At 43.1% G+C, this 27280-nt stretch overlaps 2 protein-coding genes across 2 annotated transcripts in view; both read right to left on the bottom strand.

Annotated features, from left to right (window-relative positions):
* Positions 1 to 8446: 8446 nt before the first annotated feature.
* Positions 8447 to 23045, bottom strand: LOC130109824 (dedicator of cytokinesis protein 2-like). Its single transcript, XM_056276801.1, has 12 exons — positions 22874 to 23045; positions 20982 to 21063; positions 20108 to 20192; positions 19690 to 19776; positions 19101 to 19277; positions 14512 to 14595; positions 14029 to 14166; positions 12670 to 12797; positions 10330 to 10537; positions 10069 to 10174; positions 9395 to 9543; positions 8447 to 9081 (listed from the first exon to the last, which is right to left on the bottom strand). The coding sequence occupies exons 1-12, from the start codon at positions 23043 to 23045 to the stop codon at positions 9019 to 9021; spliced, it is 1479 nt and encodes a 492-aa protein (XP_056132776.1). The 3' UTR covers positions 8447 to 9018.
* A 975-nt stretch (positions 23046 to 24020) lies between these two features.
* Positions 24021 to 27280, bottom strand: part of LOC130125082 (dedicator of cytokinesis protein 2-like) — an 18211-nt gene continuing 14951 nt past the window's right edge. The window contains exons 6-8 of the mRNA XM_056294533.1: positions 26898 to 27007; positions 25559 to 25648; positions 24021 to 24112 (exon numbers count right to left, since the gene is read on the bottom strand). Of these exons, the coding sequence (XP_056150508.1) occupies positions 24079 to 24112; positions 25559 to 25648; positions 26898 to 27007 (234 nt within the window). The 3' untranslated portion in view covers positions 24021 to 24078. The remainder of the gene's footprint in view (positions 24113 to 25558; positions 25649 to 26897; positions 27008 to 27280) is intronic.

Here is a 27280-nt window from a genome sequence, read left to right as displayed (position 1 = left end):
CATGCTTACAGCTTAATTAGCCCATGCTACCTTGTCACTAACCAATCAGAGGTAAGTCATATGAATCTTGTGAATTAAACCCGAATTTGTGCAAACTTGCACACAATTTACTAAACTCTACTTGCACAAAGTTGAAGCACAGAAAGTAGTTTGTCATTATGTTAGCAGGAAGCCAGCATGCATTCTGTTGTAGCCTGTATAGTACACACCTGCATGCCGTGTCCTGTCATGTCGACTGCCATTTCATTAGAGAAGTAAACTCTGCATGCGCATCTGTGTAGAGGCTTTCATTAGTTTCCCCGCTAATACTGTTAATGCCTTTCATCTCCATTAACCAATCATACACTCCAGTACCCCTTCATCTGCACTTCCCTGTGTGCTAAGGAGTTTTATGCTCTCTCTCTCTCTCTCTCTCACACACACACACACACACACACACACACACACACACACACACACACACACACACACACACACACACACACACACATGGATCACATGCGCCTTAATAGGCACACTTCCACCATGCCATGCATACAAACACACGGTACAGAAAACTATCATCAGTACACCAATGCAGACATGCAAGTACACATCACATATGGCGGAAGACACACACAAACTCTACAGCATGTGCATAGATTTTACACATGCACGCAAACATACAGACGAACACACATTATGTATTAACACATAATATCCTGGAGCGTAGCCCCAGGATGGGCTGGTATGATGTGCTGTCAGATTAAAGATGATCATACCCAAACCCACAGCAGTACATTTGCTCTCGCCTCTCACATACTTTTCACACCCTATCAGTTGTTTGAGTAACCTGTCAGAGGAAAAGTGAGGAGGAGGAAGGGTGAGAAAGAGCAAGAGTGGATTAGGAAGAGATGGATGAGGGATGGATGGCAACTGAAGCAAGAAATAGGGTGGTATAGAATTTCAAAGAGAAGGCAAAAAGAGGAAAGAAAGTGGAGTGAAAGCAGATGTAAAGGACTTGGTGGAGTGGGAAGAGGAGCTGGCTGATAACCAGCATGTTATCTGCCTTGATGTACTGAAGCATATATTCTACAATGAGTGGTGCCTACCGTATCTCAGCCCACCCCTTCATCAGCCATAGAGGGGGCGCTCAATTCAGCAGCAGATCAACAATGCCCTCTAGAGGAGTCAAGCGAGAACTACGCTCTGCATTTCGATGCCTAATGGTTTTAGTTTGGTTTCCCCAAATTCAGACAAGATGTACGCACCGTTTCATCAAAGTACTGACAATAAAAGAGAGATATGGAGGATAAATAAAAATACCGGCAAATTCTAAAAGTAAGATGTTTCAGAGTATGAGAAAACGAGTAGTAGTTTTGACCTCTTAAGTAATTTCAACCACAGTGGCGTATCCTGTCTCTGTTGTTTAATGTCGATTACACTCCCTCAACAGTCCGCTGGTCAACCACAGGAACTAAGGGGGCAGTGGCAGTTCCTATATCACAGCTGGAGATTATAAATAGGTGACCGAAATGTAGACGGCAGGCCCAGGGGGACACATTTACAGTACTGTACTTGACAGCCACATAGCTCCATCATGTTATTGTACTTGATCAATACAATATTTTCCTTAACTATCTGGATGTATGAATGTGAATGTGAGTATATACAGTATGCCTGCATAACAGTATACATTGGTACAATCTACCCTATAATAAATCTGTTCTAAAGGTCAAGTTCAGATATCGACTTGTTAGAGATTATGTTGTCTTTGCATACCTAATGATTACCTGGGTCATGTACCGTTTTTTTCTGTATGTGTGAAGCAGCTTTACTGTCACCAGGGATTCTCTCTCTCTCTCTCGCCCTCTCTCTCTGACATTGTTAGACACAAAGGACACACTCTCCCATCTGGTATTTACTCTCTCACACACACACACACACACACACACACACACACACACACACACACACACACACACACACACACACACACACACACACACACACACACACACACACACACACACACACACACACACACGTGTGCCCGCATGCGCGCGCGCACACACACACACACACACACACACACACACACACACACACACACACACACACACACACACACACACACACACACACTTAAGCTTACTTTATCTATTCTCATTTTACAGGCCTTGTCTGGACAAGGAAAGCATCTGAAGGGCACTGCTGGGGATGGAAAACTTTCCATTTGCACAGCAGCATCTTAGGCTGGGTAAAAGAGAATCAATGGGAGTGTACACTGAGACTGATTCAACTTCTTTCTCTTTCCAGAGATCAGAACCTACCTATCTATCTATCTATCTATCTATCTATATCTAGCTATATATATCTAGCTATATATATAGATATTAGGTGTTGCAGGTGATTTGCTATAGGCCAAACTTTCTTGATAAGGTTACAGTTTGCACCAGTTTTGAAATCATTATGACAAAAGTTATGCTGTAAAAGAGCTACGCTTTTAACATTTTGGAGGAAATATATTTACATGCAGCAATATTAGCCTCCATCTTCCACACTTATTTCCTTATTCAATTTTGCATTACGTTACTTCATTCAAATCATATACCTTTATTTAGCTTATGTCGTGTCTTTGTACCATTTCACCTCAGAAATGAAACAATTGCAGAATATAACTGTTTTTCTTCTTCTTCATACTATGTAATTTGTGGTTATTCAAGGTTAAATACTTTTTTTTTTTACATCCATTAGTCTAAAAGGACCATAAAATGTGACTCAGGATTTATTTTCTTGTATGTCATACTATCATAGACAGAGGAATATATTGTGATTTGGAATTTAGCACACATGGCCCAACCCTGAAGCTGAGACCACAATACAAAATACAGAAAATCACCTCAGAGGAAAAATCTGGGTTTATCACAAGGGAAAATGTTTTGCCTTATATTAAAACAAGCTGATATGCGACGACGGCACTAATGGAGTCTAAGTAAGAACTCAAAGCATCGAGGCTTGTGTACAGAGACAAAGAGTTTAATATTTAAATACTCAAACAGTCTTTGTGTGCTTTGTGCACATTAGAACCCAGGGGTTGTTATGGCTGCTCAGTGCATCCATCATTGATGTCTGGATATTTAAAAAAAAAAAAGTGCCGCTGAACTTAGACAACTGAAAAGATGGCATAACGGAATAAAATACCCTGATTTAAGGAAATCATTACACAAATTAAAACCATTTGGAGACGGTTTCTTCTACAGTCCTTCTCTAGAGTGCACCTGGAGCTATTATGAAGACTATTCTGCCCAGGCCTCTTTGATGCCATGGACATAATGTGGTACAAAGAGAGGAAGCTCTGGAAAACGGTGTGTCTGGAGAGGATAATGAACCCCCTCCACTGTCTGGAGGAGATCAGAGGAAAGAAAGAGAGAGGAACTCTGTCTCTAAAGAGGCCAGAGGCACATTCTTAATGGAGAGATTGCCTGCAATGAGGGCCATGCACAGACAGTTATAGTGCCTTTCCACAGCAAGGCGGAATGGCTCTGAACATGGAAACAAACCATTCCAGAGACGTTTCCATTAGCACAGTTTGACATGGAACGGTTCCAAACTGTGCTCATTTCTGGAGCTTTGGCATTGTTTGATAACGGCGCTGAAACAGTCAGATCATGCCGGTGGGAGGGCTTAACAATGTCGGTATTCAACGACTGACTTTACAGTCATGTCTCATCACATAATGCCACATCTGGTATGGTGTTGATACCCTGTGTTACCATTATTTCATCCTGCACTGATCCTACAGCACGTACTGAAATCGCAGTGAGGACGCGTTTGTCATTTTCTATCAGAAAATAAATCAAGTCAAAAGTGTCTGTATCTGTGTTGTGTTGTGGTGAGAAGAGGAGAGGCGTGACATGCACATTGTTGACAGATGCAATTTAATTGTGTCATCTGTTGTAGTCATTGTAGTACTTCTGTGCTGTGGGACTTCCTAATCAAGATTCAGCTTCAACACTAATGGCAACACAAATTATAACGGTGCACATGACTCCCTGTTGGCACTGCAGAGGCCCCATTACAGCCTCAGCACAATAATGGTGAAAGGTAGCAGGGGCCAAGGCAACAAAAGGGGCAGGGTGGGGCGGGGCAACCCCCCCTCCCACACACACACAGCTATAAGATATATTAGAAAAACACACAGAAAAGCATGTCAGATAATTAAGTTTTTTTTTTAACTGGAGTTAATTCAAGTCATGATATGCCTGGCATCACATTAAAAACATTGTATACTATAGACAAAATCAGCTGCATAACAATCAAGAAATCAAATCAAGTCGATTTTATTTGTATAGCTCAATATCACAAATTATAAATTTGCCTCAGTGGGCTTTACAGCAACACAACATCCTGTCCTTAGACCCTCGCATTGGATAAGGAACAACTCTCTAAAAAAAAAACCTTTAACAGGGAGAAAAAAAGAGGAAGAAAAACCTCAGGGAGAGCAACAGAACCACTTTATTTTTGTTTTTTTCATTGTATTCTGACAATGAATTTGTCTTCTGCATTTAACCCATCCTATTGTATAGGAGCAGTGGGCAGCTGCAGCACCCGGGGACCAACTCCAGTTCTTTTTTCCATTGCCTTGCTCAGGTGCACAGACAGGAGTATTAACCCTTATATGCAAATCTTTTTGATGGTGGGAGGAAACCGGAGCACCTGGAGGAAACCCATGCAGACAGGGGGAGAACATGTAAACACACAGAAAGGACCTGGGACGGCCTGGGGTTCAAACCCAGGACATTCTTGCTGTGAGGCAACAGTGCTAACCACTGGGCCACCATGCTGCCCCAGGAGGGATCTCTCTCCCAAGACAGACAGACTTGTGATGGATGTTCTGTGGGCAGGTTGGTATGTCCTTCTAAAAACTGTCAAGTCCCTTTGTAACCACATATTCAGAAGAACGATACCTGTATTACGGAAAAATAGTTCAAACCTACAATCTAATTTTTAGGATTTCGCATAAACCTAAGTAAATTGTTAATGCTAGAGTAACAAGTAAAACATATTAGTGATCGGCTTCAGAGGTCCCTTCATTTGAAAGTGACTGACTTAAGCTAGGCTAAGGTATCCACGAGTTCGTCTGACTCCATGTAAGTAGGACACAGTAAAAACCCCAGAGGCCGAATTACCCCTTTAATCTACATCAGTTTATATTAATGTGATAAACCACACTGTGTAATACTTGCACTGTTTTGATTTCAGCCATGATGAGCAGGCTTTGAATTTAATAGCTAACACCAATCTATCAAGATGAGATCTACTCTTTAATAACCATGAAACTGGCTTCAAAGGAGCTCAAAGAATTGTTGCCATCATCGTGATCGACGTTATCGTGATCGCCATAAAAAAATATCTATTCCTTTGCAATCCCTTACCTCATGATCAAAATCACATTTCATTTCATTCTTTCCACCTTCTCTGCTCCATGCACGTTGTTAATGGTGTGAAGAGATAGATAGTAGTCTCCCTATGCTCAGCCCCGTCCATCATTTACAAATTAACCAACTTCACACTGAGATCTGCAAGTAAGATAGAACGGCATGCAGGGGCCCCACTGCTCTCTACAGCTGCTCTCTACAGCCAACCCTGCACACAAACTACAAACTGAGGATGAGTTCATAATTGAACTTTTCACCACATCAAATATAGGTCATCCATGAAGACCCTAACGTTCCTTTTGCCTTCTGGCAAGGAGCAATTATTTTGTTTACATATTGATCCTAAGACTGGCTTTGTAAATATAACCCCCATTTGGTAGTGGAATAGGAAGATGTGTACAGATGAGTTAAAACAGCAAAGATTTGTCCATTTCTCAGTGCTGCCATGTAAGTGGACTGGTTGACCCACACAGCCGCCATCTCTCAGAGAAGTGGATGATGAAATAAGGACATCACAGAAGCATGAAATCATTGCCTGATAAAGACAGAATTGTCGACTCGTTACACTCCATTAGCTGTGACATTAGCTGTGTTCCAATTCAGCGGCCGCATCCTTCGAAGGCTGCATTTGAAGACCGATGATGTCACAGCAGCATGCCAAGGCTATTCCAATCCGAAGGCTCCTTCAAATGCTGTCGAGAAGTACGGCCTTCTTTTACCCAATTTGAGGAAGGAATGGATGGATCCTTCGCGGAAGCAACATATCCCAGAATGCCTTTCGGTCCGGTTGGATTATTTACCAAAAAGAGAAAATGGCGTCGCCAAACGCAAAAGCCATCGCCCCTTTGAATAAATGCTGTAGATAGCAGCGTCTATCTTGTCCATAGCGATCACTATTGTTGCTATTACTTCGTTATACAACCAACCGTATTGCACTATATTGTTTGTAAGAGGTGAGGATACCTGCAGTCACTTTAGACTGAAGGTATCCCTTAGTTGAATGCTGAAACGTATCTGTCAATAAACGTTGTATCCTGATAAATTGATTTAAACCTTTGATTTTCTTAGCTGGATTACTGAGCAGCATCAAGACGTGGCCATCACTCCTTGCATCCGGCACAGTTTGACAAGTTCTTCTTCTTCTAAATTAATGGCGAATTGCAACCAGATGGAGCATTATCGCCACCTACAGCGCTTGACAACAGCGTTAGTCCCACCCGTGGCGCTGATTGGCTAATCGTTCCCCCCACGGCACTCATTGGATAATCACTTTACCAACCGAGAAATATCTGTTCCATATCATGATGCCCCAGTCAACTCGGTGGAGTAGGCGGATTCAAAAGTCTGGACCCAGGCAAATGAAATCATTATCGTCATTCAGAGGAATTTGGATGATTTTTTTCTGTGTAAATTTCTCAACTTTACCTTTAAAGATCCAAATTAATTAGACAATGATTGCAAGTACTGTAATTATTTTATTTTATCCACTTAGAGTCATCACAAACTCCACACTACTACTACTACTACTACTACTACTTTTGGCTGCTCCCGTTAGAGGTCGTCACAGCGGATCATCCTTTTCCATTTCTTCCTGTCCTCTGCATCTTCCTCTATCACACAAGCCACTTGCATGTCCTCTCTCACAACATAAGTCACAAACTCCACACTACTCTCAAAACATGTCTGATCACAAAAAGGCTCTGGCCTCTCTGGTCCAGCTGCTGTCACATAATATCACTGTACATGAGCTAAACTTACCTGACTTTGTGGTCATAGAGAATCTCATTGCAGCATCCAAAGGCTTCCTTCGGCATCAGTTTATTGCGTTCTTAAAAAAAAAAAACCCAGCTTCTACCTTCATGTCTCTTCTGTGGAAGTACTGACCCCCCCCACCCCCGCTTTATTATGACAGTGCAGAGAGAGGATGACACGAAAGCTAGGCAAATGTAAGACATCCATCCTTCCATACGGATCATTGATATTCGTTACAAAAAAGAAGAAAAAATCACATAATCCAACACACTCTTATTCAATAACTTACCCATCCACTGTTTTGTATATTGAATTAACCATTCAGTTCTATTCATCACATAATTTGTCTACCTGATATAATAATCGAAATATCAATACAGACAATGATGGAAAGCCTCTGTAGATATAAAGCTTTTCCTAATCACAGACAGATTTGAGGAACACCGCAAAGAAACCCGTCACCCTCTATTAAACACACGCCAGTGTTTCTGCTCACAGAGCATAAAAACCCATATCGCCGCAGCATATTTCTCAAGGACAGCTTCCTTCTCTTAAGTGCAACCCCCCTGGGTGCTGTAGGAAAGGGTTGTTACCTGGACGTGGAGCAGACCAGGGCAAGCACATGTGCTGCTGAACCTGATGGGTTCACTGCCAGCGTGCAGATGCTAGGCCATGTCTTAGCTTCTCAGACATTCAGTTGTATTTTTGGTTTCTGCAGATTACAGTAAATTTTAGCCTAAGATTTAGTGCACTACATTACAATAACAATGAATCTGACGGGGACAAATCTACCAGGATGACACTATCTCTACCGTTCTTGCTACTAATCTCTATTTAACCTACAAGTGATAAACAGTACATATGGGGAACAAAGTCAATACTGTTTATAGTGTCAGGGTGAAGTCCAACTGGGTATCGTCTTTCACTGTTTGTGGCACCCCATTACTTTTGAATGTACTTGATTTTATTCTGTTTGCTTTTTACTTAATCAGTGCCAAGGATTTTTGGCAGCGGGTCCAGTGCTGAAAGTGGCTTGACAGCAGGGCGCCTCTGTGTACTTTATACAATTAATCTGTTTTGTTTTCCATTAGTGTGTATCAATCACATAAATGCTGAAAAGTGTATCACAAGATGCTTTTTAATCAAGCATGTAATCAGCACTGTTTTGTATTTGTTCATTCTTCTAGAAGCTAAAATGATTTGAAAGCTGGCCGGTGACGTTCAGCTTTATTGGAAAGCGTATATATTACTGCACAAAGGTCAGTCAGCAAAAATAGTCTTTATTGAAAGGTAAAAGTCAATTATATAAAAGCAAAGATAATCCTTGAAAAATGAAACTGAGTGGGTGGATGGGTGATGGCAGACTCCACAGGTCTCCGAGTATTAGGAAAAACAATACATACAAATGATCAGAATGAAAGCAAAACAGCCATTTTTCTATAGGAGTAACATGTACACTACAGAATCAAGTTATCTTAAGTTTGCAGCAGGAAGATGTCAATAGTTTAGGGAGAATCATGTCATTCCCTTGTGGATAAATCAGATCAAAATCAGTGTCAGCTTGGAAAAAACCTCCATGGCTGGTATAGAAAAGAGCAAAACTAGACCTATTTTGGATCCTTGTCAGCACGGTCCTCTAACAATTTCTTAATTGGGCGCTACGCCCCGACATTCATCATATGTGGTCTGTAAATCTGCACCCAAAATTCAACATTGAGTGAGTGAATGAGTGAGAGAGACTGTGCTGTATGAGCATTGGTGCATGTGAGCACATTTGCAAGAAAGCAAAATGTTGCACGAGTCACTGACGGCATTAAGAAATGCAACCAGTGGCAACAACACATTATCAGAAAAGGTTGACACTGTCTCTGGCTTGGTCTGCAGGCTTCACATCTTCAGATTTGGAGCTCTGTAACAGACAGACACACACACACACACACACACACACACACACACACACACACACACACACACACACACACACACACACACACACACACACACACACACACACTGTTTACCAAACCTGTGTACATTATGCTTACATAGAATTGTGTGCTACAGAATCATTTTTTACATGTTAATTTCTACTTAATTATGCTTTTGATCAAATACATTATTTTCCAAATGCAAACGTAATTATTTCTATCATACTCTTTGTTTAACCATGTTCACCCTCAGTGAAAAATGAATGAACCGTCTGGCTTCTTCCTATAGCGTACCTTGGAGTTAAAGAAGAGCTTGATTACACCCTTTGAGCGTCTGTCGGCAGTGCGGTCCGAGGTCACGATGACGGACATGCTCTTACTGTCCCTCTTAGCTCTGGTTACTTCCGCCTCCTCTGCCCCAGCAGCCACCGTTAAGGACAGACCTACAAATGGAGACGGGGTAAGGATGACTGTGTGGATGTATGTGCACATCACTGCTAGCATCGAGCCCGTCATCAGCTTTATCAACTGCAAGTAATGAGTAAAGTAATTTGGGCAAGCGTGCAGTCAGCTCCACCAGTGAGAAATTATTTTATATTCGATTCAGTTATATTCTATTATCATATTTATGCAAAAATTAATTCTGGCTCAGTAGGCTGAGTACTAGATTTTCTGGAGGCATGTCATAAAGTTTTTTTTTGGTCAAGCATTAAAATATTGCTTGAAATACTATTTGCAATGACAAAAACTAAATAAAACTTATAATAGTGACTAGCAAAAATAAAAACCTTTGAATATATTTGGCTTCAAAAACATGTCTCCTCTTCCTCAGCCCTGTGATTTATGTGTTGGTGTTTAAATTAATATTAAAAAATATATAAAACACTTCTGATGTTGAAGGGATGCTTCCATCATCGTCATGTTCAAAGTCAGTAGGCCAGGTGTCGGTGTCGATTGTGGTTTGGCACCTGTGATGGCAGGCATGGATCTGGAGTTGGCACCGGTCAGAACAACAGGCCCCTCGTTTGGGTCAGACAGGTTGGTGTCGCTGCGGAACTCCTGCTTCTTAGACAGCTAGAGGGCGACAGAGAACACAAACAGCAACACTGACACAGGCCCATTTCAAACCTTTTGTTTGACAGCACATTGAGACACACAACAGATTGTTCCCACTCAGTTTCTTCCCGTTCATTCCTACACTCTCACACTTGTTCCCCTGCAGCTCTCACCCGCTTGATCTCCAGTGTGTTTGTTCTTTCTCTTTCCTCGGAGATGAAGATCATGCTGCTCCTCTTCCTCTTCTTTTTGCTCTTCCTCAGTTTGACTTCTCCATCGCCCGGCACCAGCCCCCCCTCCTCCACCACGTTCCTGCTCATGCTGCCGCTGGAACGCGACAGGGTGGGGGTCCGGGAGACCGGGGAGTCGGGTAGGAGCTCTCTGGGAGGGGGATGAGAGGGTGGGTATGTGTGTGGTGGTGGGGGGGGGGGGGCAGGGAGAAAGAGGATGGGGTAGATGGTTCAGAATGTATGTAGAGGGTTGAATAGATATATACTGATTGATTGATTGACTTTCTACACCGGCCTTTTGTAAGCAACACAACAGTCAAAAGTTGCTTCAAATGACAAGTGCATGGTCAGTAGTCCAGTTTGCTACAAAATAATTGCCAGACGGCACATGGAGGTGCAGCCTTTGAGACTGAAAGTCTATTACTGACTGACTTTCTGACACTCCAACGTTGAAACGCTCTTGAGCCAGGTGCACACCAGTAGGGGGAGTGGTACACAGACACAGTGCATGCTGTGTTAAACCAGTAGGGGGAGTGGTCTAGAGCAGTGTTTCTCAACCGGGGGTCCGCGGACCCCTAGTGGTCCGTGGTGTAATTGCAAGGGGTCCGTGAAAATAAAATATCTTTAAAAAAAATATCCTATGACATTTATAGAAATAGGATTATTTTACTCAAATGCGACTGAGACCTTTATCTACCTAAACTATAAAGGGTAACAGGACTTTTTTCTCTAATTACATCTGTTTCACAAGTGTAATTTATTGTATTTTAATAAGAGATCTCGCTCCCGTTATTGTTAAAAGTTACTGCATAAAAATTCTGTTGTTACATATATCTGAAAGTTACTGCATACATATTCTGTTTTGTTACATATATCTGAAAGTTACTGCATAAGAATTCTGTTTTGTTAACTATATCTAAGTTACAACTGAAAGCTCTTATTTTTGCCCCAAAGAGTGAATAAATGCTATAATGCAATTTAAAATGCAGTTTCTACTGTTTCTATCAAATTGCAACCCCCCTCCCCCAAGATCAGGTGGAGAGGTTCTCAGGGTAGATCAAAAATACGCAGGGGGTCCGGGACCCCAAAAAGGTTGAGAACCACTGGTCTAGAGACACAGTGCACGCAATGTTGCAATCTTGAAATTGACAATTAATTGATATCTTGTGAATACTTTACCTATAAACAAAACAATGCCTCGCTAACACAATCTTCTTCTGAGGAATTTGCTAAAAAAAATAAATTGGATGCATAGATATTGCTAAATTTAATCACCATGAGTTTCTTTTCCCAGTTTCAAGACAACAGTGGACAAATGGGCAAAGAAACAATTATAAATCCTTAACCTACAAACACAAAACACTTCTGTCGGCACAATAATTGTGTAACTAACAAATCCATCCATCCATCCATCCATCCATTATCTAAGCCGCTTATCCCAACCGGCCGGGGTCATGGGATGCTGGAGCCTATCCCAGCAGTCCTTGGGCGGCAGGAGGGGAGACACCCTGTACAGGCCACCAGTCCATCACATGGCACACACACACACACACACACACACACACACACACATTCACACTTAGGGACAATTTAGTATGGCCGATTCACCTGACCTACATGTCTTTGGACCGTGGGAGGAAACCGGAGCACCCGGAGGAAACCCACGCAGACATGGGGAGAACAAGCGAACTCCACACAGAGGATGACCCGGGACGACCCCCAAGGTTGGACTACCTCGGGGCTTGAACCCAGGACCTTCTCGCTGTGAGGAGACCATGCTAACCACTGCGCCACCATGCTACTGTAATTAAGAAATTCACTGCAAAAAAAAATAAATCCATAAGTTTACCAACCCGGTTATTTTCAAAAGTAAGGTCGCTGCCGGTGTGAGCACAGGAAGTGGTAGGGAGGAGTTAAGGAGGCAAGCAAGGTTGAGTCAACACGGTTCCAGCACAGTTCTTACTGAAATTTAACTGAACTGCTTTCACAATTACATCAACAATGAATGGATATTTATCTTACAACGCATGTCAGGGGCACGGGGACAGGAGGAACAAAAAAGTACAGAAGGGGCACTCTGGGAGATCCCAGATGCGGCATGCAGTCCAGCTCAACTAAGCTTGTCTGTTTCTTATAGCATTTACTGCTTATTTTATACATGATAAGAAGCTGTTGTAAGCTGAGTTGAAATAGTAAAGTTATCGTCACAGCAATGTACTATATTGCTTCGTCAGGAGGCTGTGTGTGTGTGTGTGTGTGTACGCACACATACACCTTGGTTACCTCTCTGGGTGGGTCCTGGTGGGGGTCCCACATTCCGACCCCTGGAGAGAGGAGATGGAGATGATGGACTGACGTATGGAGCGCAGCATGGAGCGAGGACGAGTGGATTTTCTCTCATCTAGATCCGGCTGGGAGCCAGAATCAACAGTGGAGGGAAAGAGAGTGATTGGGGGTAAAGAGAGACATCATGAGTGACAGTAAAAGGTGCAATTAATCGTACAGTGAATCTATAAAGATGAGCACACACTGCCGCAGAAGCAGTGCAGGGAGCCAATTCGCATCAAGTGCCTGTTGTACTGCAACCAGGACAGGAGGCAGCAGCTGACACCCATCAAATATGAAAGGCCCTGTATTAAATAATGCTCTGTAATATTAGGAAACATCTATTCCCATAGAGAAGATGACTCTGCAGTAAGAGTGTCAATTCCAAGGAAGTGAATGGTGTGCTGAGAATTCGCAGCCTGACAAGTAGACGTGTGGCAACTCAAGTCTAGATGCTGTCACTGAGGGGGTTTTGAAAGCCACTTTTATTTTGTCACTGCATGATTACAACGAAATTTGTTTTCTGCATTTAGCCCATCTTATTGTATAGGAGCAGTGGGCAGCTGCAGCATCCGGGGTCCAACTCCACTTCTTCTTTCCGTTGCCTTGCTCAGGGGCACACACAGGAGTATTAACCCTAACATGCAAGTCTTTTTTTTTTCAATTTTTACCCTGGAAGGAAACCGGAGCACCCGGAGAAAACCCACACAGACATGGAGAGAAGAAAGGACCTGGGACGGGCTGGGGTTCAAACCCAGGACCTTCTTGCTGTGAGGCAACAATGCTAACCACTGGACCACCGTGCCACCCCCTTGAAATGTATAGAAGTGTCCTCTTAAATGTGCATCACCCACTGTATCTGTTTGTTGGACCTTACCAACAATCCCCTTTTTCAGATTTTGGAAATTATTAAAGCTTTAGTACAAATACAGCAGATGTAATGTTGTGGGAGAATAGCAAAAGTAAATTTATCCTAAATATAGACCCAACAAATGATCCCTCCTCTTGACGGTAAATTTCATCCGCCAGAGAGAGACCTACGTTATAAGCCCCAATTAGGCTTTCCTAAAGTACTTCAGAGTGCAAAGGAGCATTTGAATACAAATCCCATTTCAAAGCTTTTCTCAAAGGCTTGCAGCACTTTGCTCCTACAAGCAGAGGGGTCAGCTCATTTGCTGCTTAATTACTGTAGCTACTTTAATTACTTTGTATGTCCAGGGGAGATGAAAAGAGCATCCTGGGTCAGCACATCTAGACATACCAGAACTTAATACACTTCTGATTTCTCTCTCTCTCTCTCTCCATGTATGCGCTTACCAGATCTCTCACTCCATACTCCTTCTCAACTTTCTTCTTCAGCTGTTTGAAGCAGTCCTCCATGCGCTCATGGAACGGGCGCAGATCATCTGTCACTCTTTTCCCATGCAGAGAGATCCCACCACCAAGTAATGGTATCTGTAGACAAAGCAGTATCCACAATTACTCTATGTTGCTTTTGTGAGTGTTTGCGTCTGTGCTCTGTGTGTGTGTGTGTGTGTGTGTGTGTTTGTGTGTGTGTGTGTGTGTGTGTGTGTGCGTGCGTGTGCGTGTGCGTGTGTTTGCATCTGTACTCTGTACTCTGTGTGTGTGTATATTTGAATCTCTGCTATCTCTGGATGTGTGCGCACGCGCATGTGTGTGTGTGCGTGTATTCGAATTTGTGTGGTGTGTGTGTATGTGTGTGTGTGTATTTGAATCTGTGCTATATGTGTGTGTGTGTGTGTGTGTGTGTGTGTGTGTGTGTGTGTGGGGACACAGTACCTGCCATGCGATCAGGTCTTTGAGGCGTACCAGTTTATCTCTGTCCTCAGGGTGCTGCTGAGTATACTCCTCTGTAAAAAAAGCCTAGCACAGAGAAAATATTAAAACCCACTTTGATGAATGACACTTTCTTTTTGCTCTGCTCAAGAACATTATAAATGAAGAACTGGCTCTCCTACCTCCATGTGCAGTTTTAAGGAAACAGATCTCACTCGCTGTAGGCTGTTATGACGTCGAGTTCTGACTGACGGTGAACACTAATGACATTTAGGCTTTATAAAGTGACTTGACTAACCATCTAATAGCATTTAATGTCACTTTGTACTCAGACCCTCTTCAGCAGCAGGGAAGATGGTAGAAATATTTGATATTAATAGGATCAAAGTCCGACATTGGGAGTGAGGGGGGGGGGAAGTGTCTCTTTAGCACACCTGACTTGTTGTGTCAGAGAGTCCTTGTAGAAGGATAAACACTCTTTAACAGTCAATTACAGAAACCAGATACTGAATCTGCACTTGTTTCAAAAGAATAAGGCTACATAGTAGGCTATAGAGTGGCTATGAAAACTGTGCATGCACACACACACACACACACACACACACACACACACACACACACACACACACACACACACACACACACACACACACACACACACACACACACACACACACACACACACACACACACACACATTTGCCATTTGCATGTACACAAAAACACACACATTCAATGTCCAAAAGTAAGGACTCTTATGTTTGCTTGACTAGAGGTCATAACATTAAAACAAAGCAAGAGAGAAATGCTATCAAACATCCTTGTACTCTTCCTATCACAACCTGAGAACTCTGTTCCCAATTTGCTAGAACTCGTAAGGTCATTTGGTTGAGTTTCAGGATATACAATTATCTGGCAGAAGGCTGAATGTCACTGATCTTAACACTGAATTTCTGCATAATCTCCCTTTCAAGATTACGGATAAACTGAAGTATCTTGGAGTAGTTCTGCCAAAAGACCCTAAACTATATATATATATATATATATACTTAGCACAAAAATTAAGGACATTTGTGATTGGTAGATTATTTCTTTGTTGTAACAATGCTTCTTGGCAATGAATCTTATACCGTTGGAAAGCCTGTTTATTTCCCTTTTAAATGGTGCCACATTTGTAAGGAACATGCATTTGTGGATGAGCAGCAGAGCTGAGTATGTGGGTTGCGCCCATGAAAAATTTGCCAAATCTCTGCCAATGCCAAACAGCTTATTTTGCTGTTGCTATTGACTCTTGTTTTGAGCTTCTGGTACCCCAGGTGCTGACAATCAAGTGCCTGATGTAAGATTTATTGCCAAGAAGCATTGTTACAACAAAGACATAATCTACCAAACACACATTTCCTTACTTTTTGTGCTAAGTATATATATATATATATATATATATATATATATATATATATATATATATATATATATATATTTTATTTATTTTTTTCCCCTTTTTTTTGGTGGGGCCCCCCCCCAATTTTACTTGGCCAATTACCCCATTCTTCCAAGCCGTCCTGGTTGTTGCTCCACCCCTGCTGCTGAGCTGGGGAGGGCTGCAGACTACCACATGCCTCTTCTGATATGTGAAGTCACCAGCCACTTCTTTTCACCTGACAGTGAGGAGTTTCACCAGGGGGACGTAGCATATGGGAGGATCTCGCTATTCCCCTCCAGTTCCCCCTCCCCCCTGAACAGGCGCCCTGACCGACCAGAGGAGGCGCTAGTGCAGCGACCAGGACACATACCCACATCCAGCTTCCCAACCGCAGACATGGCCAATTGACCTTTCGCAAAGTACCGCCCCAGAACGGTGCTTGTCCAATCCTACCTTAGCAATGGTCCGTCAAGCTTTCAAACACACAGCTAAATGCTGAAACGGTGTGCCTATGGGATCTGCAAATCGGATACTAGATATCTGAAAAGTTTGGAGGGGGTGTAATTTTCTTTCCCTTCCTGAAACCCAGAACGCAAGAAGCGCAATGTCGGCAATAGATTTTGCAGTATAGCAGACCCCATGGCCAGCTTAATCCATCCAAAATCAACAAAAATACCTGTCTGCTCCAAGCTAAGCTTGCTACTAGCTATTATTGATAGCTAATACAGCTAACGTATTATTACTGTTACTTTTACCCACACAATGCGCTGATTTCTTCCTTCATGTTTTGGTGTTTTCCGGCTACTTCCTGGATAGTTCCGAAATGCTTGATGGGCATAGCAACAGTAACTAAGGGGGGCGGGACTTTGCGAAAGGTCAATTGTGTCTGTAGGGATGCCCAACCAAGCCGGAGGTAACACGGGGATTCGAACCGGCAATCCCTGTGTTGGTACCAGAATAGACTGCCACGTTACCCAGACGCCCCCCCCCTTCCTCTTTCTATGGTGGGCCGTATAAATGCCATCAAAATGGTCTCTCTGTCAAGAGTCTTGCATCTGTTCCAAAATCTACCAATTTTTTTTTGACAAGGCCCTTTTTCAAATCATTAGACTCAATAGTTATGCTCTTTGTCTGAGGGCTTTAAAGCTCACATAATATCTAAAACTCATTTATATAAACCAAGAGAGATGGGTGTACTAGGACTACCATACTTCCTGCATTATTACTGGGCAGCGGATGCGAGGGCCCTTGTCTATTAGCAGGAAGGTTACAGAATGGAAATATCCACCGAAATGGTCTCTTGGGTTGCCACTGAAAAGAGTGATGTCAAAACCAGCTCTCTCCCAGGACTCCTTTTCTCAGTACCCAGATGCCCTGCAAATTACTAACTTAATCATTTTGAATTGCTTGAAAATATGGCAGCAAGTTAAGAAGGGCTGCAGATTACCAGGCACTTCTATTCATACCCCAGTATAGTATTGCAATCATGCATTCCCCGCATCCCTCTCAGATACATCTTTAGACAGTTGGAGGCTAAAAGGTATAGGCACTTTGAAAGATTCGTATATTAACAAGCAATTTGTCTCATTTACTCAGTTAAAAAACAAGTTTTCTCTCCCCATGACACATTTCTTTCAATACTTACAGATTAGGAATTATGTTTGTCAGTGTGTGCCCAACTTTGAGTCTCTCCCTGAAGGAAGAATGGTTTATAAACTTTTGTTGGGCCCACCAGAGTCTAAAAAATTGGTCTTAGACCTTGTAAATATATTTTCTGAACAAGTGAATTATGCCACACACACTCTGACAAATGCCTTGGAGGAGGAACTGGGTATACAGATTGGGGATGATGTTTGGGAGGAGGAGGGCATTAACAGGACCCTAACTTGTTCTATTAATGCAAGGCATCAATTAATCCAATTCAAAGTGATGCACAGGCTTCATTATTCAAAAACTAAATTGTACAAAATCTTCCCTGCCATTTCCTCTCTATGTGATTGATGTAAATCTGTAGAAGGCTCTCTGACCCAGCTTCTCTCCCTCCCTCCCCAATTGTATTTGGCCAATTACCATACTCTTCACATTCAGCTTCCCACCCGCAGACATGGCCAATTGTGTCTGTGGAGACGCCCGACCGCTGCTACACCCAGACACCCCATGATGGCCAATCTTAATAGATTTTCTGATATATGGCAGCCATTTCTGGATCACCTTACTCAGTACAATGCTGAACCTGACCAGCAGCAAAATACATAGTGTGCCATCCACCTCTCTCATTGAGCGATTGTGCTAAAACGTGTTGTGCTCGTGTTGCAGCAGTGTAATTCATTGTTTTCCTTACATACACCCTGTTTCTTTTTTGTCCTTTGTTTCTAATTTGTTTGTTTGTTTTTTATATAGGTTTGTTTTCTGTACTGTACAGTACTATGGAAAAGAAAAGGAAAATTATTTAAAAAAATTCTATTTGGCTAAAAAGTGTATCTTGCTGTGGTGGTCCGCGCCACAGGTTCCTACAGTCAGCATGTGGCTATCACAGATATCAGCCCCTCTCCCTCAGGAGAAAGTGACTCATGATCTCAACCATGAATTGGACAAATTCTGGAGGCCTCTGTTCTCCTTCCTGCAGGGACTTTGACTCACCGGTCTGTCCCTGGAGGGAGGTGGCTGATCGCTATACCTGTTCTGTCGTCTTTGCTTGCTTCCTGTCGTGTTCTTGTGAAGTCTATTCATGCTTATTGTCATGGCTATTTTTCATTTATTTATTCATTTTTATTTTACTTGATTTTCCTTTTAATATAACTTTTACATATTGCAGCATCTTGTTGATTTTGGGGTGGGATTTTTCTGTTTTGTGCATTTTTCTGTTGCTCTTTGAGGTGTTTGAAGCAAATATCACATATAGTCGCTCAGCTAACGCCCTGGGACAGTGGGGTTAAGATAGGACTAACTTGGATCAACATGTAGTCCAATAAAGACCTATTCTCTCAGGTTTACATTCTTCAAAATCTTCTTAACTGCATTAATTTTTGGCTCATACTACATTAATATGACACTATGGATAACACCAAAATGAAAACCTTACTGTCCAAGTGATTTTGCAATTGAATAAAGAGCATTTTGAGGTTTTGCAATATGGTGGTCTGTGATCTTAGACTGTTTAACCTCTCACCTTTTCGTACTTGGCAAAGCCTCCCATGACTGCTGGGTCTACGATTCCATTGAGCAGCATGGAAAGGGGGTTGATGGGAAGGCTCCAGTCTGTCTGGTACTGGTTAATCATGGTCAGAATCTTCTCATTGGTTGACTCCATGGTCTCTATGGCGTTCTCCAATGGAGACAGAGTGGTCTTCATTGGAGGATGCAAAGAGTGGGAGGAAGGGAAGCATGAAGAGTGGCAAGCCAGGAGGTTGAGAGGTAGTGAAGGAGGGAGGGATGGAGGAGGGATAGAGCAGTGGAATGGGGAGAAAAGGAGGGAAGAGAGGTGGGGGTCACAGTGACCATGACGGTCAAGCAAGTATTGGCGGTGAAACAGGGAAGCAGGGAAAAGAAATGGAACAACAGGTTCATCAGATACACCTTGATAAGTTGAAAAATACTCAGATGCACCCATATGCGAAGACACACAAGCACACAAAACAGACTTGCTCACACACACACACACACACACACACACACACACACACACACACACACACACACACACACACACACACACGCACACACAATACATATGTGCACATACACAGAGGTAAACTTACATGTTTCATATCAGTGGCCTCAAACCAGCGCAGGATCCCTGGCAGTTTATAAACAGTGATAAAGGTGGTGCGTTCAATCCACATGGACTAGAGCAGAGGAGGAGGAAATAGTTAAAAGAGTAATTTATCTGAGTACTGATAAAATAAGGAATGCTAACATCAGAATCTGATATCTTTTACCTGTATAGCACTATGCTACTTAATCATCAACGCATCCGTAGAATATCATGTATAAAAAATGACTGCAGGAATTCATTTTCATATTGATTTCAATGCATGTTGGGTCCATATATTCTTAATGGATTTCTCAAGCCAAAATTACCAAATATGTCAAAAGTTGCCTAGCACGTTAGAAAGCATATAAAAATAGCCACAGCTGGATTCACGTGGTTCATAAGTTCATAAGTCAGTCACTCACTACAAATTCATTGTTGGGATCCACAGGTCCTTTCCTCACAGGTCTGGAATAGTGGAAACGCTGAACATAGTTGGATTTGTAGAAGCTACAAACAATGTTGGAGGTTAGAGATGGAGGTATAAAAAAAGAAAACAGAATGTAGTAGAGCAGCGTTAGAAAAATAAAGTAAGGTGAACAAAGGGAGTGAATAGGAAAACATGACATCAGAAATCCACCCCCCCCTTTTTTCTCCCTAACTGCACTTGGCCAATTACCCCACTCTTCTGAGCTGTCCCGGTCGATGCTCCACCCCCTCTGCCAATCTGGGTTGCAGGTTGTAGACTACCACATGCCTCCTCTGATGCATGTGGAGTCACCAGCTGCTTCTTTTCACCCGACAGTGAGGAGTTTCGCCAGGGGGACGTAGGGCGTGGGAGGATCACATTATTCCCCCCAGTCTCCCCCCCGCCCCCGAACAGGTGCTCTGATTGACCAGAGGAGGCACTCGTGCAGCGACCAGGACACATACCCACATCCGGCTTCCTACCCACAGACACAGCCAATTGTGTCTGTAGGGATGCCCGACCAAGCTGGAGGTAACACAGGGATTTGAACCTGCAATCCTCGTGTTTATAGGCAACGGAATAGAATGCTACACTACCCGGACACCCTGACATCAGAAACTTTAGAATCAGACATGCTTTGGGATATGCACGTCACACTTCCTGGTTAGGTAATATTTGACAGCACTGGAAAAAAACAAAACAAAACAAAACATTTTTTTATCAGATTGTTTTTTTTTTTAAAGCTGTTATCTTATAATTTCTCAGTCCACTTTTTAGCTCGAGAAAAAGAAGTGTCATGATATAGAACAGCGATGCAGACTGGTACTGACTTGATGATCTGGTCGGGGACGGGTTTGTTCTTCAGGCGAGGGGGGATCTCCAGGACAGGCTGCACTGTGAAACACTGAATGTCTGGTACAGCACACTCAGGACTTAAACGAACATCACTACACCAACACATGATGGAGAACTACCCACCCCTGTGTCTATGTGTAAAGGCTTGTGGCTACTATTTCCGATACATAAAACATATGTTCGTGTGTATGTGTATGTGTGCATGCATATGTAGCTGCGTGTGTGTGTCTAACAAAAGTTATTGAGCAGTCTAATGTGGTAGCAGTGTTGTTTTTTTGTGAAAAAGTTAAATGTAAATGCCGAGTCCTATGATATCTGCAATATTTTCACAATATGCATCTAGGACATTGACCTAACTGTCTTCTCTGTTACTTACTACTTATACCAGGGGTTCCCAACATTTTTTGCACAGTGAACCGGTTTAATCACAACTGGAATATAGGTTAGATTTATAAGTCAATATCAGCAATCAGGAACACATTGTCATTTCATTTCATGTACTTGCGTACATGAAATGAAACAAAATGTCATTTCTCCCAGCCCACAGCAATGCAAAACAAAGACAAAAACACACATCCAAAAATTACAAGAACACATATATCAAACAAACTACAAAAAAAATCACTGTCCAAGAGAATGAACGCAAGATGACTGTCGGAACTGCCGGTCTGCATGGGCTAGCAGTTAGCTTAGCCTGCCCTGCGTTCGCATTCTGTCAGACCGCCCTCAATGCTTCCTCTTTGGGCACAGCTCTGGGCAGGGCCATGGTCCCTGGGCCCACAGGACGCAGCAGACCAAGCTCTCCCAGCCCATCCAGTGCCAGCTCTCCCAGCCAGACACCTTTGACACACCTCCCTGCACTCCACATGATGACACCAAAAACACAGTCAACGCTAGGCGAGGCCGCCATCAGACCGCCCTCAGTGTAATCAGAACTGCCAGTCTGTATGGGCTAGAAGTTAGCTTAGCCTGCCCCACTTCCTTGTACTATTAGACCACCCTCGGTGTTTCCTCTTTGGGTGCAGCTCCAGGCAGGGTCATGGTCCCTGGGCCCACAGGGCGCAGGGACCAAGCTCTCCCAGCTCATGCTGCCATCTTCCCACACCGGTACTAGGTGTAACATCATAACATTTAAGTAACATTTGGAGATTAAACACACAGCACATAATTTCCTCACATGAACCCATTAAAAACATTGCAACTCAACAATATCACTGAATCAGTGGGACCCCTGGGCTTGTTTCCCTGCAACATGACGGTCATGACATGCGAGTCATTGGTCGCAATAAAGCCATATTGTAGGTGCGACTCATCACAGTTCCTTTTGAAGGACGCTTTCTTTTTTTGCAGTCTCGGCCTCTGCTGTCTCTGCATTATCATCACCGTTAGACCTTTTATCTCCCCTACCACTTCTGAAGAAACCTCCAAGTGACATTTGTTTTTTACTCATGATAGCTAGCTAGTTGCAACACGCACATCGAGTAGGTAAGTAGGTGATGACCGACTGATAACCTGCGTGTGTTTCATTACTCAAGCTCAACATCAGTATCCTCATCCTATTGTGGCGTGACAGGGAATGGTGAGGAAAATGTGCAGCACAGACAGACAGTGCCAAGTTCAATGTAATTACAGCACAAATAGGCTATAATGTTATATGTTTATTATTCAGGTTTATTTATTTATTTCCCCCGACTCGTATAGTTTCGTCACGGCTCGGTAGCAAATGCACTGCAGCCCAGTGCGAGTCCCTGGCCCAGTGGTTGGGGACCGCTGACTTATACTATACTTTACTTGTACTTTGTGTTGATTTGTATGTTGCTGTGTGACTACATATTTGTGTGTATGTGTGTGTGTCTCATAAGGATACACTGTAGAGGAGAGTTCCTGATGTCGTCGCTTGGCATGCTGGTGGTGTTCAGCCGCACAGCGCTGGGGAACTGACTCATCAGATGGTTCTGGAAATCCTCCCTGCGCTCATATTCCTTTCCACGGTGGATAAACACCTTGTTCTGAAAACACAGGACAGGTGCGATGGTCATTTATCATGTACAGTAAATATTTTGTGTGTGTGTGTGTGTGTGTGTGTGTCTGTCATAAGCTACCACCCATTATCAGGTAATATTATACTCCACAGATGGTAAACTGGGACAATGCTAGAAAGGTTAATATTTACTCCTCTCTGCATGCCAGAACCAAGAGCAACACGGCAGTGTAGATCATACTTGAATCGGCCTGTTAGTTTGTAACCTAAATAACAGTGATAAATGGACGGTCCAAGTATATCTGGTCTTTGAGAAGATAAAACTGATGCGTTCGAGTCACGTCAGACCATTTGTTGTTTGTCATTTCATTTTCACCATGACACATCTCATCTCATCTCATCATAGCCACTTCTCCGGGGTCGGGTCGCCGTGGCAGCAAGCTAAGTAAGGCACTCCCGACGTCCCTCTCCCCAGCAATGCCCTCCAGCTCCTCCTGGGGGATCCCAAGACATTCCCAGGCCAGATTGGACATGTAGTCCCTCCAGCGAGTTCTGGGTCTACCCCGGTGTCTCCTCCCAGTTGGACATGCCTGGAAAACCTCCAAAGGAAGGCGCCCAGGAGGCATCCTAATCAGATGCCCCGAACCACCTCAACTGGCTCCTTTTGACATGAAGGAGCAGCGGCTCTACTCTGAGCTCCCCCCAGATGTCCGAGCTCCTCACCCTATCTCTAAGGCTGAGCCCAGACACCCTACAGAGGAAACTCATTTCAGCTGCTTGTATCTGTGATCTCACCCTTTTGGTCACTACCCAAAGCTCATGACCGAAGGTGAGGGTTGGAACGAAAATTAACTGGTAAATTGAGAGCTTTGCCTTCTGGCTCAGCTCCCTCTTCACCATAACAGTCCAGTACAATGTCCACATTACCGCTAACACTGTACCGGACCATTCTGGTGAAGAGGGAGATGAGTCTGTGACATGTATTTTGCATAAAACAAACACACTGACAAACATACAAACCCTGAGGAAGGGAGGGTAGCCTTGTCCATAGTAGCCCACTGCAAAGTAGTCTGGCTTAGGCCTTAAGATTTTCATAATGTTCTCATAGAATTTAGCTTGTTTCTCCTGGAGAGAGAGAAAGAGAGATAAAGAGAGAGAGATAAGGTGAGACAAAGACATACAAGGGAAGATTTTTACTTATGCACTGTGCAGCTATAGCAATTTTGTCAGCCAGTGCCGGAGACAATGCCACCCTCAGCAGAATGTCGGGCCTTTGAGGGTGATAGATGTAGATAAAACACACAATCCAAGGGCAAACTCTGTCATTTATATAACCACATAAATTCAGCATTAGCTGCAGCAACCCCTTCCCGAACATATGAGGTGAGAAATATTCTCCCGCTGCTGGGAAATGTGTGATTCTCTCAGGGTGTTCTCTTGAGAGAGGTGTAGTGCAAGACCAGAAGATGGGTATGGAGAGAATAACTCCTGATGCGGCATCAAAGAAACACATAGAGGGAAACATGGATGACTGCTTAAAATTACAAAGTAAGAGCAGTCAGTGATGAACCAGCACACAGGAAGCATATCTTCACAGTCACATGGTAATTTCCAAACAACTCTTTCTTCTCAAAATGTAAGGTTTTTTTTAAAAAAGGACATTTTAAATGGTTGGAGTTGTCTTTTGAGGTTGTGGTGGGAGATTGGAGTAATTCAACCTCCCACAGGTGTGAAAATTTCCATTGGCATGTTGTGAGGTAAATTATGAGGCTCACTGAAACATCTATTTCTGTGTCCCTGTGGGATATCTGCATGTTCTATGGGAATTTGCTGGTTCATCATCTTGCAACTCAAGAAATTGTATTTTCCCTAGGGTATGACCAAATGTTCAGAGACAGGTAAATATTTAGTCAAGATTAAAGAATTGTTCTGCCTTTAGTTGACAGCAGGAGAAATGGTCAGACTAAGTTAGGGTTCATTAAACAAGACCTACACTGGAATTAGGTTAAATCTTTCCTACATTACTGTTGCTATGTCCAACCAAACCCTTCAAGATGAACTGTACTGCTATCTGCCTATATGAATTAAACCAAGGGATAAATGATTGTGCAGATATTACAAGTTCCTCAACAACATGTTTTACAATGCTCTCCATTGCTCTCGGTGGAATCTCTGAGGAAGTAGTAGGTTGGTGGGATGGATGGATGGATGGATAGATAGATATTTTTAGATGCATTATTATTGCCACGCAACAATGTTGGTGGTAATTGTTTTGGAACAGCATGGTAACTCAGTTCCAGTCCAAAAGAAGGAGAGAAAAACAAGCAGCACCATAAACCACCGTTAATGGTGCTGCAAAGCACTGATTGGTGGATGGCTATGTCAATCATTTTGCAAACAGTTGAATGACGTCATCAGCACCTTATAAACAGTGATGTTACCTAACTCAGCATCATTTGCTTTTAAGCATTTCCTCATGATCAAAAAGAAATCATCGGCGGGGAAATAAATAGTGTGAATAACAGTCACAATGTGAAAGATTTGGGGAGATGGGTGTGTTTGGCACCTTACCAGTCTCTTGCTGAGTAACTCATAGTCAAATATCTCATTCTCATACTGTTCAGCCAGCTCCTTACACAGGGTGATGGCCTCCTCCCACATCTATACACACACACACACACACACACACACACACACACACACACACACACACACACACACACACACACACACACACACACACACACATACACACACACACACACAAAGAAACCAAATTGTGCTTCATTACACTGTCCTCTAATAAATTTCCAGCACCTGTCGTAGCAGAAATTAATTTATTGTCTTACTTCCCCTTGAGAGCGGAGAGAAATATTTCCATCACTGCTACGGAGAACAAAAAGAACCCAGGGAGAATACTGAATAACTATGGCATCTCCATTCACTGCAGAAAGGCCATGGCTGGTTGTACATATTGTTATCTAGTCCTTAGCCTAAATACAACGAATGCCGGCTATAGAAGCCTAAATTATGAACATGTACTGTAACACACACTAATTTCATAGACTGCTGATCAAACTTAATTAAGAAAACTCGTTTTAGGCCATTGTTTTTCTCCCTGCTTATCTTATGGAACAACGAAGGTGAAAAGAAAGTGATATATCAATACAGCCAGCAGCAAAACCACATATGAGTTAGACTGTTAAATACTCTGAGCTGCCGAAGCAAATAATTTCCTCAGAGAGATTCGGGGAGTGGTCTACGTGTTCCTGTAACCACAGTTTGAGTCCTGATTGTGATTTTTACAACACAGCACAGCACAAGTAATGAAAAACAACTTAAGTATTGTCTGGAGAAATAATGAAATGGTTTGACAACAGAATTAAAGAATGCTGTGTCTATTTTTTATTTTTTTTATTTTTCCCCATTTTTCTCCCCAATTGCACTTGGCCAAATATCCCACTCTTTCGAGCCGTCCCGGTCGCTGCTCCACCCCCTCCACTGATCCAGGGAGGGCTGCAGACTACCACATGCCTCCCTTGATACATGTGGAGTCGCCAGCCGCTTCTTTTCACATGACAGTGAGGAGTTTCGCCAGAGGGATGTAGCACGTGGGAGGATCACGCTATTCCCCTCAAATCCCCCCCGAACAGACGCCCCAACCAATCAGAGGAGGCGCTATTGCAGCAACCAGGACACATACCCACATCTGGCTTCCCACCTGCAGACACAGCCATTGTGTCTGTAGGGATGTCCGACCAAGACGGAGGTACACGGGGATTTGAACCGGCAATCCCCGTGTTGGTAGGCAATGGAATAGACCGCTATGCCACCTGGACACCCCATGATGTCTATTTTGATTGTAATTTGATATGACCAACACATCTAAACAAGCTGAAGGAAAGCTGACCTTGCCCTGGTCGAAGTAGTCAATGATGGTGTCATAGAGGGTCTCTTTGAGCTGCCGTTGGGTTTGGAGCCGTGAAACTCAAACTGAGGGCTACACATGTCATCTGACCACTGGGGAGATTGAGAGAGAGAGAGAGAGAGAGAGAGAGAGAGAGAGAGAGAGAGAGAGAGAGAGAGAGAGAGAGAGGAGAGAGAGAGAGAGAGAGAGAGAGAGAGAGAGAGAGAGAGAGAGAGAGGAGAGAGAGAGAGAGAGAGAGAGAGAGAGAGAGAGAGAGAGAGACAGAGAGAGAGGAGAGAGAGACAGAGAGAGAGAGACAGAGAGAGAGAGAGAGACAGAGACAGAGACAGAGACAGAGAGAGCAAAACAAAACAGGAACAATGTCT

Source organism: Lampris incognitus, chromosome 1 (genome assembly GCF_029633865.1).
Source record: "Lampris incognitus isolate fLamInc1 chromosome 1, fLamInc1.hap2, whole genome shotgun sequence".
NCBI lineage: Eukaryota > Metazoa > Chordata > Actinopteri > Lampriformes > Lampridae > Lampris > Lampris incognitus.
Note: the sequence above shows the minus strand (reverse complement) of the source record. Positions and strands in the feature narration are given on the sequence as shown.

Excerpts from the sequence above, each read along its gene's own strand:
- LOC130109824 (XM_056276801.1), bottom strand. The coding sequence starts at position 23,045 with ATGACCATCGCACCTGTCCTGTGTTTTCAGAACAAGGTGTTTATCCAC. Across the intron at positions 19,777-20,107 it reads ATCCCAACAATGAATTTGTA|TCCATGTGGATTGAACGCAC; the intron begins GTGAGTGACTGA and ends CCTCTGCTCTAG. Across the intron at positions 14,596-19,100 it reads GCTTTGCCAAGTACGAAAAG|GCTTTTTTTACAGAGGAGTA; the intron begins GTGAGAGGTTAA and ends TCTCTGTGCTAG.